General features: G+C 41.2%; 1 protein-coding gene across 1 annotated transcript in view; it reads right to left on the bottom strand.

Moving 5' to 3' along the window:
• Positions 1 to 12,542, bottom strand: part of CD36 (CD36 molecule (CD36 blood group)) — a 58,470-nt gene extending 45,928 nt beyond the window's left edge. The window contains exons 1-4 of the mRNA XM_075345215.1: positions 12,391 to 12,542; positions 6,624 to 6,781; positions 4,971 to 5,115; positions 991 to 1,170 (exon numbers count right to left, since the gene is read on the bottom strand). Of these exons, the coding sequence (XP_075201330.1) occupies positions 991 to 1,170; positions 4,971 to 5,115; positions 6,624 to 6,781; positions 12,391 to 12,510 (603 nt within the window). The 5' untranslated portion in view covers positions 12,511 to 12,542. The remainder of the gene's footprint in view (positions 1 to 990; positions 1,171 to 4,970; positions 5,116 to 6,623; positions 6,782 to 12,390) is intronic.
• Positions 12,543 to 12,578: the final 36 nt, after the last annotated feature.

Genomic DNA, 12,578 nt, shown 5'->3' with positions numbered 1-12,578 from the left:
TCAGTGCAGGGGGGTGCGGTTAAAGTGTGGTGACTGAACCTGCGCACGTAGCACCCCTGTTACTGAAGCCGGAATGCTCTGCTGCAAATATAAGACCTTGTGGAATCATTGCAGATTTCACCCCATGCAATGAAAGAAAGAAGTTCACTTTGAAAAGACATAGATTTGCAGATTATCAGTATGCTGATTTTTGTGCACAAATTTTTCCCCTACCACATACTAATGGAGTTTTAAAGAACCCATCATATGTATTGTATTGAGATGTTGTGACTTTCATGTGTGAGTTTTGCACCTCAACCCGACAGCAATTTCACCTACATGGACATAAAATATGTATTTTAAAATAACGGAAAATTGTGTAGCTCCTAATAAAAATTAAAGAACAGCCATTTTGATTAGGATTGCAGATGAAATTCAAGATTTTATGCATAAATATATCTGCACAAGGCTGTTTTTTTTTATTATTATTATTAGTAGTAGTAGTAGTAGTAGTAGTACTAGTAGTAGTAGTAGTAGTAGTAGTAGCAGTATTTTATTAACTATAGTTAAAATGTGTAGTAAGAATCTCCTATTTCAGCATCTAATCACACTGTACATTGAAGATATATGTGATAAATTTCCAATGTACATCTCCAATGCCATTTGATTGTAAATTACACTCTTTGCCTGGCTTTCAGTGAATGGGGCAATAGAGTAATATTTGATGAGTGTAGTGGGAGATTTTCTGACATATTTGCATAAAAACCGCTGTAAATTCAGATTAAATTGACTCTAAAGTATAGAAAATATAGTAATATAATGGCAATTTAAAATAAGTAACATAAAATCTTTCAATACATTGTATCGCTTGCATCTTTTTGATGGTTTGCCTATGTATTGTAATAATAGCACCCAGAAGGTGAGTTTGGCTATCTTTGCATTTCATATTCTAGATACTCTATATTTTTACACCACTGCAGTTCCAAGCCTCGTATATCAATTCATACATACCGGATAGAATACTCCAGTTTTTTTATCCTCTATAACAGCATTTGGTATTTGTTCCAAGAAAGGATCTGTGTAGCCCCATAGGATCTCTTTAACGCTTCTTTTTTGAAACAGTGATGAGTTTGATTGTTTAATATACGTATTCAGCAATTTCAGAAGCGCTGGAAACATATTAGGTGCAGCCTAAAACATATTTAATGTATTAGCACTTTATTTAACTGTTAATGGGAGCATAATATAAGTTGATGGAGAGAATAGATGAAAGAAAAACTCAAGAAGGAGATTGTGCACTGGAAATTTTTGGATGAGGCAAGGAGAAGATGGCTGTGGGCAAGTAAGGCTATGTTCATACTTCTGTTGTTTTGCATCAGTCACAATAAGTTTTGTGACTGATGCAATGGATGCATTGCAGATAGTGGCACAACTAATGTGACTGATGCTGCAAAAAAATGGATCCATTCTCTTTTTTTTGGACTGTTTAACCAGCTGTCGGCTTTTGTGAACGATCAGCTGATCGCCTGGCAGCCGTTTTTTTTGAACGATCAGCTAATCGTTCACAAAATCCGGCCGCCGGGCGTCCAGCTGATTGCTCTCAAAAGCCAGCCACCGGGCGATCAGCTGATCATTCACAGTAGCTGGCTGCTAGGCGATGAGCTGATAGTTCACAGTAGCCGGCCGCCGGGCAATCAGCTGATCGTTCCTGCCGCTGGAACTGAAATTACAGTAGATCATGGTTTTTTACTGTGCGCATGTTCACAGTAAAAAAACGATCCACTGCACACAAAAAAGGTTACAGTGTGCATTCCTACTGCCTGACGGTCAGTCAGTAAACAACTGATCCGTCACGCGGCGGATGCAAAGCAGGGCCATCAGTCACAATCCATTGCTAATAGAAGTCTACGGGGAAAAACGGATTCCTGCAAAATATTTTCCAGGATACCGTAGTTCCTCAAGGCGACGGATTGTGACTGATGCAAAACAACGCAAGTGTGAAAGCAGCCTAAGGGATGGCATGTGAAACGCAAAATGCTAATGGCATGTTACGTGCAGGATTCTGTCAGGATTTAGGTGTGGATTAGGTGCCATGACTTCTACAGTAGAGTGCTGATTGCATTGGAATCAGTTTACAATGAAAGCCTATGAAGCCTTGTTCTGATGATCCATAGACTTACATTACAAAAGAGAATCCCGTGTCACGCAGACCGCAGTGGGACCTGTATAATCTGCAGAGGGGTGACGTCACTGAGAAAAAGGGAGCAATGGAGAGCCAAGCAGTACAAAAGTGTATTAACACATATATATATATAATTATTTTAAACATATATAGCTGGAAGTGCTTCTTTAACTCATTCTGCTTCCAGCAGACACATAAATTATAGGAGAAATTATAGGAGGCATGCAATCATTTCAGGAGGTTATTATCCACTACTTTTACATTGATGGCTTATCCTTAGGATAGGTCATCAATGTCTGATCAGCCAGGGTACGACACCCGGTATCCTCGCTGATCAGCTGTTCTCTGTCCCAGTGGCAACAGGAGACAGCTGGAAATGCTCAGTTTCTGAGCTGCACCATCAACTAATAACAGACGCAGTCGGGTACTACAGATCCACCTCCCATTTAAATCAATAGGAGACGGATGTGCAGTACCCATCCACGACCACTATCAAAAGACGGAACAGCTTCGGAACTGAACATTGCGGACTGCCTGCTGCTGCAACCGGGATCAAGAACAGCAAATTGGCGGGGGTGCTGGGTGTTGGACCCCGGCTGATCAGACATTGATGACCTATCCTAAGGGGAAAGCCATCAATGTAAAAGTAGTGAATAACCTCCTTATGTAAAAAAATATATCGCCAATAAGAGTGTATATATCTTTTAGTCTGGGTCCAGACAGGTATATTTCATGGTCCATATATGGACCCCAATACCTGTACCGATAGCAGGTCTAGAATTCCAACTTATACCTATGAACTAAGGGTACCGTCACACTTTAGCGACGCTCCAGCGATCCCACCAGTGATCTGACCTGGTCAGGATCGCTGGTGCGTTGCTACATGGTCGCTGGTGAGCTGTCAATCAGGCAGATCTCACCAGCGACCAGTGACCAGCCCCCAGCCACCAGCGACGAGTGGAAGCGATGCTGTGCTTGGTAGCTAAGGTAAATATCGGGTAACCAAGCAAAGCACTTTGCTTGGTTACCCGATGTTTACCTTGGTTACAGCTTACCGCAGGCTGCCAGATGCCAGCTCCCTGCTCCCTGCACATTCAGATTGTTGCTCTCTCACTGTCAAACACAGCGATGTGTGCTTCACAGCGGGAGAGCAACGTCCAAAAAATGAACCAGAGCAGTGTGTAACGAGCAGCGATTTCACAGCAGGGGCCAGATCGCTGCTCAGTGTCACACACAGCGAGATCGCTAATGAGGTCACTGGTGCGTCACAAAAACTGTGACTCAGCAGCGATCTCACTAGCGATCTCGCTATGTGAGATGTTCCCCTAAGGCTTAAGTCTCTTGAAACATAATCAGCAGTCTTTTTCTCCTTGCAAACATACACACAGAATGTTAAAAAGAAATCTTAGCCATATTGTTTTTTTCCTTATCTGTATTGACTTACAGCACACCAGAGAAGAAGCAGGGTGGTTAAGTGCTGTCTTTGAAACATCCAGTCAATGTATTAAAAAATGAAAGTCTTGGATACATTGCAGTAGGCAATACCTATGACAATGGGTTTAATTTAAAAAAAGGAAAACCATGCAGTATTATTTTCCTATTATACTGTTCTAGGGTCCAGGGCTCTTTTTCATACAGACTACCAAAATCCCTACGCAGTTTGCACAGATCACTTTGTTACAAATAATGTATAATTAGAAAATGAAATATGATTGAATCCAGGTGTTTATTATAAACATATTTTTTCAAGAAAACCCAATTTTTTTATTTTCCTTCTATGCTTATTTACATGTTAAAAAAAAAAATACAAGTTTTAATTGCGGCCACAAGGACAATCAGCATAGCTGTATGTGTAGGTCTGGATGTCAGTCAAAGCTGAGTGAGTGTGCTAGCAATAAAGAGACTGTGTCTACAGCCCGCGCAGCACACAATAGGTTTCTATGTAACTTTTCTGGCTAATATTATGGCTGCTAATTTAATCAGCAGTGTATTAGCATAGGCTAAAGCCGCTTGCACCTAATTTAAGTAAATAAGACTGATAGATTCTCTATGGATCATATTTCAGACTCTTTTGTTTCTTCAATATCTGTCATGAAATCAGACTGAACCACTATTTGTATTTTTCAGACTTATAGCTTTGCAGGTTATATGATTTCATTATCTAGGTTTTAGTGATTCTTTTAGACTTGAGTCTATAATGTTGAACCACTAGAGATAAGCCAATCTTTGCCAGATTCACTTGAATTTGGCTGGGAAATTTTGTGTGTTGAGTTTATTCAACATGAATTGAATCGCTGATCTCAGTTGTTTATTATAGTTTGTGGGGTCTTTTTACACCTCAGAGCATATTAAATTAATAAAAAAATATACATATCTTACCCCTCACCTGTCAAAAGGGCTGAATATGAAAAAGAAGACCAGAGCCGCGAGAAGGAAGTGAGCCAATGATGGACTAAGCTGCGTGCTATGGCATCCAGACAGGTGAGGGATGAGGTGACTATAATATTTTTATATTTTAAACCCCTTCAAGGCCCTAAAATAAAACAAGAAAAATAGCACCATTGGGCCGTCATTTTGCTTGATTCAAACAAATCTAATAAAAAATCTGGTTCTGTTGTACCCAAATGTTTTGATAAATTTGATTCATTTTTGAAGCGATTTGCCCACAGTTCTTCCTGCTCCAACCTTTTCATGATGAAATGATCTAATTTCGGTAGGACATGAGTTAAAGACCAGATTTGTTCAGAGATAGAATCGTTATCGGGTCACTGACAATGTTCAATGTTCTTAAAGGAAATCGTTTACTTACAGCAACAGCAAGATTCAGAACTGTATATATATCATCGTCAGGTCCAATAGATTTATTTCGCTGAAATATGGCCTCATTTGGCTGATAAAAAGTCACCGTGTTGTTGTTGTTCTGTGTCACATTAGACTTTGGTACATGACGGATCCTTTGAAAAAAATGTAAAATGAAAAGAAACAATTATCCCAGCACAGCATTATCAACAGTTGATTATATTTCATGCACATGCTGAACTTTTAATGTGGAAAAGCCCTGAAAAGGTCACATTTCTAATGGTTTGTTTACATGTAGAACCTAACTATAGGTTCCTAAGAAGCATTTTCTTGGGTGAGAGTTAAAAAGAGTTTTTTAACCCCTTCACGACCATGGACGGATATATTCGTCATGGAGCGTGTCCCGTTAAGCCCCGCCCCCTGCCGCGGGCAGGCGGCGGTCGGCACACATATCAGCTGTTTTCAACAGCTGACATGTGTGCCTGCTAGCCGCGGGTGGAATCGCTTCCACCCACGGCCATTAACCCCAGCAAGATCTAAATGCGCGCGGCCATGTTTTTTACTTACCGCCGCCCCCACCGGAAGTCACGTGCGTTATCACGTGACTATCGGTGGTTGCCATCATAGCACAGGGTCATGTGATGACGCCTGCAGCTATGATGTTTCACTTTCGCTTTCCCTCGGCCGAGAGCAGAGGGAAAAACAAAGTGACTGAATCTGCTGTTTACAGCTGTATAGCTGTGATCAGCAGATAGATAATAGCGATCGGATTGCTGATCGCTATAGCCCCCTAGGGGGACTAGTAAAAAAAAGTAAAAAAAAAGTTTAAAAAAAAACAAAACCTAAAAGTTCAAATCATCCCCCTTTTCCCCCCATTGAAAATTAAAGGTTTAAAAAATAAATAAATATACACATATTTGGTATCGTCGCGTTCAGAAATGCCCGATCTATCAAAATATAAAATCAATTAATCTGATTGGTAAATGGCGTAGTGGCAAAAAAATTCCAAACGCCAAAATTACGTTTTTTGGTCGCCGCAAGTTTTACGCAAAATGCAATAACAGGCGATCAAAACGTAGCATCTGCGCAAAAATGCTACCATTAGAAACGTCAGCTCGAGACGCAAAAAATAAGCTGTCACTGAGCCATAGATCCCAAAAAATAAGAACGCTACGTGTTTTGGAAAATGGCGCAAAACGTGCGCCACTTTTTTTTGGACAAACTTGTGAATTTTTTTAACCCCTTAGATACAAGTAAACCTATACATGTTTGGTGTCTACAAACTCGCACCGACCTCAGGCATCATACCCATACATCAGTTTTACCATATAGTGAACACCGTGAATAAAACATCCCAAAAACTATTGTCCCATCACACTTTTTTTGCAATTTTTCTGCATATGGAATTTTTTTGCTGTTTTCCAGTACACCATATGGTAAAACCTATGGTTTCATTTAAAAGTACAACTTGTCCCGCAAAAAACAAGCCCTCATATGGCAAGATTGACGGAAAAATAACAAAGATACGGCTCTCGGAAGAAGGGGAGCAAAAAACAAAAACGCAAAAACGGAAAGTGCCCCGCTGCTGAAGGGGTTAAAAAACAAATACATTTGTATACATGAATACTTCAGGCCCAATTCAGAAGTTTACGTGTGTACTTACAAATATGTGTATGGACCTTTTTGCTCTAATTTAGGTTTTGCTCCATTTAGAATTTCATCTGGATTTGAAACGTTATAGAACCAAAACTGTCTATAGACAGGACTTCCAGGCACTATCCAGTTTTCATAGGCAATGGTTCCATCTTTGATAACAGCTTCCTGTAAAAAATAAAGAAATACTCAACACCTGCTAATAATCAAGGGTACAGTAACATAATAATATAATATTATTTATTCACTTATATAGCGCTATTAATTCCACAGCGTTTTACATACATTGGCAACACTGTCCCCATTGGGGCTAACAATCTAAATTCCCTATCAATTCCTTGCAGTTGGTGTCCTTAGTGGGATTTGCTCCCAGGACCCCAGCGCTGCAAGACTACAGTGCTAACCACTGAGCCACCGTGCTGCACCACAACCCCTGTAACCAGTTTATTTTCACAATGAGGCTCGATTGCACATGTGGGCACTTAAGCCTGCTTTACACGGTACGACCGATTGTGCGATTTCACAATCGATCGTACCCGCCCCCGTCCTTTTTGCGTCACAGGCAAATCGCTGCCCGTGTCGCACAAAGTTAGTAACCCCCGTCACACATACTTACCTCTCGTGCGACCTCGCTGTGGGCGGCGAACGTCCACTTCCTGGAGTGGGAGGGACGTTCGGCGTCACAGCGACGTCACACGGCCGCCGGCCAATAGAAGCGGAGGGGCGGAGATGAGCGGGACGTAAACATCCCGCCCACCTCCTTCCTTCCACATAGAGCCGGCGGCGGCCGCGGGAGGCAGGTGAGCTGCTCATCGTTCCCGTGGTGTCACACGGAGCGGCGTGTGCTACCACGGAAACGATGGTCAACTAAATTAAACGATATTATGGCACCTAGCGAGCAGTACCCGACTCACGATTTGTGAGCGATACTGCTTCGCTAGGAGGTGTCACACAGGCCGGCATCGCCAGCGATGCCGGATGTGCGTCACAAAATCCGTGACCCCGACGATCTATCGCACGATAGATTGTCTGGTGTAAAGCAGCCTTTACTCTTTAAGGTCCAGTCACACTAAGCAACTTACCAGCGATCCCAACAACGATAGGGATCGCTGGTAAGTTGCTAGGAGGTTGCTGGTGAGCTGTCACACTGCGACGCTCCAGCGATCCCACCAGCAACCTGACCTGGCAGGGATCGCTGGAGCGTGGCTACACGAGTTGCTGGTGAGCTCACCAGCAACCAGTGACCAGCCCCCAGTCTCCTAGTTACAGCACACATCAGGTTAATTAACCCGATGTGTGCTGCAGCTAAATGTGCACAGAGCAGGGAGCAGCGCACACTGAGCGCTGGCTCCTTGCTCTCCTAGTTACAGCACACATCGGGTTAATTACCTGATGTGTGCTGCAGCTACTTGTGCACAGAGCAGGAGCCGGCACTGACAGTGAGAGCGGAGGAGGCTGGTATCAAAGGTAAATATCGGGTAACCAAGGACAGGGCTTCTTGGTTACCCGATGTTTACATTAGTTACCAGCCTCAGCAGAAGCTGGCTCCCTGCTCACTGCACATTAGTTGTTGCTGTCTCGCTGTCACACACAGCGATCTGTGCTTCACAGCAGGACAGCAACAACTAAAAAATGGCCCAGGACATTCAGCAACAACCAACGACCTCACAGCAGGGGCCAGGTTGTTGCTGGATGTCACACACAGCAACATCGCTAGCAACGTCACAAAAGTTGTTCGTTACCAGCGATATTGCTAGCGATGTTGCTTAGTGTGACGGGGCCTTTAGTCTCCTATCTGCCATACAGAGATACAATTTGAAAAGAGAAAAATGCTTGCTCAGAAAGGTAACATGCCCACATTATCTGTAGATGCCCTAAATTATATTTAGTAGAGCTGAGCTCATTTATTTGAGTGAAACTAAATCGTCCTTGAATTTCACAGAGATTCATATTCTACAGAATACACATTTTCTTATTTGCTTTTCGCGAATTACGTAAAATAATGGCCAGCTGACCTTCATTTTGCTTGACCGTAGAGGGCTGGCAAAAGGTTAAAAAGAAGTAGTACTCACCTGTATTGCCATCCCCCGAAGATGGCCAGCTCGGCTCTTCTTGTTTTTGCCTTTCCCTGTTGCATCCTCTTCAGCCTTCCTAATTCTGCCAAGTCTACTGGTTCAAGCATGTGAGTAGGCCTATGATGTTCCTGCACAACATGCCATCCCTGTGCTCATTGTGATGCTGGTGCTGACTAAACCTCAGGGGATGCAAATCTTAACATCATGACATCACAGCATGCACTACAATGGCAGAAAATGCAAGAACCTCAGAGGCCTAGCCACAACGAAAGCCTTGGCCCAGAGTAAAGAAGGCTAAAGAGGATGCGCCTGGCGGAAGAAGATATAAAGAAGTGACACAGAGGACAGGACAGCAGGCTCCAGGGTGGCAGGACAGGTGAGTGGTGAGTGGATTTTTTTTTCTACATCTTACATTTATTATGCTCTAGAGTCTGGAAAAAGAGCATAATAAGTGATATACAATTTGCATCAAATAAGTTGGATAATACATTTGAGAGGTTTTCCACATTCAAATTTCTGCAGATTTGATCATCTCTAGTGTTTAGGCATAGATCTATAACGCTTTCTAGTGTGCGACCTCTGCCTCTGATCCTTGTAGGCCTATATATACCCAGACTGGTTTATCTAGATCAGAAAGAGACAATTTCAAAGGAGATGATGACTTTGTGGCATTGTCTGTATCAAAGGGTAGCTGCCATAATAATCATTTGTTCATTTTTCATGTCTTAGGATTACATATTTGAGTCCCAAACCAGGATCCTAATCAGATTAAAAAACACAACGATCTGTTGAAAGTAATGATCTGATGATGGTCCTAGTCCAGAACTAAAAATTATGAGTAAAAGGTAAAGTTTATTGCAACTAATGTTCCATCTATGATGGTAACACAGCAAAAGCATCTTAAGGGTGCTTTACACGCTGCGACATCGCTAGCTATTGCTAGCGATGTCGAGAGCGATAGCACCCACCCCCATCGTATGTGCGATATGTGTTGATCACTGCCGTAGCGAACATTATCGCTACAGCAGCGTCACACGCACAAAGCTTGTCAGCGACGTCACTGTGACCGCCAAACAATTCCTCCCTCAATAGGGAGGTGCGTTCGGCGTCATAGCGACATCACTGCGGCATCACTAAGCGACCAGCCAATAGAAGTGAAGGGGTGGAGATGAGCAGGATGTAACATCCAGCCCACCACCTTCCTTCCTTCTTTTCCGGTGGACGCTGGTAAGGATATATTCGTCGCTCCTGCGGTGTCACACATAGTGATGTGTCGTGCCGCAGCAATGACGAACAACATCGCTACTCACCAGACAACAATATTTGGTTTCTGGACGACCTCTCCAATACCAATGATTTTTACCACTTTTGCGATAGTAGAAGGTCGCTCATACGTGTCACACGCTGCGATGTCGCTAACGGCGCCGGATGTGCGTCACAAACACAGTGACCCCGACGATAAATCGTTAGCGATATCGCAGCGTCTAAAGCCCCCTTTAGTCTTTGTAATTCTTATATAACTTTCACCACTGTGCTCCTTGTCCAATTACTACTGCATTAAGTTTTCCAGTGCTCACACCCCTGATGCATTTCACTGATGAAATAATTAGTATAAACGAATGTTACTTTAATTGAAGTCAGCTACAAGATTAATGTATACACTATTGCACTCATCATGTAGTGATTACTCTATTTGTTGTTACTAATATTATAGCTTTTACATTACAGCAATAGAAGACTGATCAAAAACAAGTTTTAAACCCACTCCTTATTTATTCCACCTGTACTTCTATCCTGCATGCCAAAAATTTATGAAAGCATCTTACAACTTTGACTAATAAGTTCATCCTCAGCGACTTAGGGAAAACTACAGTGGTATATGTCAACAAAAACACGTAGAATTTTCAGAAAGAATAAAACTGTAGATTCATTATAATACTGATGTAGTGCTAATTGACATGTATCTCAAGGGTGTATCACAATATTGTGCCTTCTGCAAAGTGAGAATTGTTAGATTCTGTACAGATTTAGGCATGGAATATACGCATATGTCAGAAAACATGAGAACAGATCCTCAAAGTTGGTAACTTATGAAAGCTCTCAGTCCATTGTTTCCATGTAGAAGCCTACAAGAACAAAATATACATAAACCAAGATCCCTATCCCTATCTGTATCTGTTTATTATACACATTTTATAAGAGGAAGTTTGAAAAATTAAAAAATCATGTCTGCCTTTGTTTTTCAGAAGTAGCTTTACTCTTGTACAAAAGTTGTATTTGATATCAAAACTAATCCACATTCAGGACAAGCAGCAATAGCAGACATTGCCCTTCGAGTAAAGGTGGCACTTCTGCGAAAATAGTAGACTTGTTATCTAATTCTTGAATCTCTTGTAAGACATAGGCGCATTCAAAAACATTGGAATTTCCTCCATTAATAATGGATGATCTTTTATTTGTATTGCTATCCATGTGCCTTTTTTACATCTGCATGACATCTCTTTGTACACATCATTAGTTAATAAAACTTACAAGACCAAATAATTTCATATATTAATATTTGTACTGTATCCATAAAAATCAGATTATATAAATGAGATCCAATTATTTTTGTACACTCAAAGACGTGATTAGGCAAGACACCCAAAAATTGGAGTTGAACATGCTACGATTTTTTTTTACACAGACATTTGTTTCATGTGGGAAAATTGCCATCTTAAGCCCAATTTAAGCACATTGGTCCTAAGGCTGTCAGTTTGTACTCAGTTTTTTTATGGATAGCACTCGGACTGAAGATACGGTCATGTAAACATAACCTAATAGGTAACAATACAAACAAAATAAAGGATGACTCCAATCCATTGGATTAGGAATAATATAACACCAAAGCAAATACAGGGGTAATAAAGTAATAATTAAACAAATCTGTATGAGAGGAAGCTAATATTATAATGATAAATCTGTAATAAAGCTCAGTTACACATGTAAAGGGATTTCCTGCTACAATATTCCACTAACATCACAGGCACTGGTGTACTATTATTGGGTCCATCAAGTTCTGTTTCTGTCCGTCATCTAATGGATCAGTTGCTTGCATGAATTTTATTTTTCTGCTTTCATAATAAAGCAGAAAAATTGAATTGTTACTATAGTGGTGAACGTAGCCTAAACATGGTAGAAAGCAATTGATCCGTTATGTTGGAAAAACAAATCAGACTGATGTGTGAAAAAGATAGCGAAATGTGATGTGAACAGACCCCAAGTCCCTCCTTTGTACATAGATTTTTCTTTTCTGTTCACCACTGGCTTTAACTTAAAAAAAAAACATAAAAAAAAATGGACACAGCCAAATTTCTCATTTTCCTGATTGATGCAATCTGAAAAAGAGAAAAAAAAGCACAGACAAGAAACGATGTAGATACTACCCGATGGCTGTAGTACTATGAAATCATCTTGGAAAGTCACTGGCAAAAAAATGTGCTTCTCTACAGAAAACGGTTTGATGCATACTTGTGAGGATTGTGCTAGTGAAACTATACACAAATGTCCTCCTGTAATAGCATGATACATTTTGTGTAATACATGCCATTTTATTTCAGCTAAGTTACCACAAAATAATGTATTCACAGAAAATGAGGATTTAACAACAATAATACTGATTACAAAAAGTATTATGGCTTCATTACCCCAGATTTACCATACCTTGTCTATTTCTCCTTTAATAATGATATCTCCAACAGGTATTAGGACCCCTCCAAGAATAGCCAGCAGTCCCCCGATGACAGATCCCGCTATTAGCCAGCATTTTGCGTTGCAGCACATTGTGTTTTGTTGTAGGGGGGAGAATCCAGACAACGTAGTGGGATGATTTTAAAGCCACCAGTTCCTTA

The sequence above is a fragment of the Anomaloglossus baeobatrachus genome, chromosome 4 (assembly GCF_048569485.1).
Source record: "Anomaloglossus baeobatrachus isolate aAnoBae1 chromosome 4, aAnoBae1.hap1, whole genome shotgun sequence".
Classification (NCBI taxonomy): Eukaryota; Metazoa; Chordata; class Amphibia; order Anura; family Aromobatidae; genus Anomaloglossus; species Anomaloglossus baeobatrachus.
Note: the sequence above shows the minus strand (reverse complement) of the source record. Positions and strands in the feature narration are given on the sequence as shown.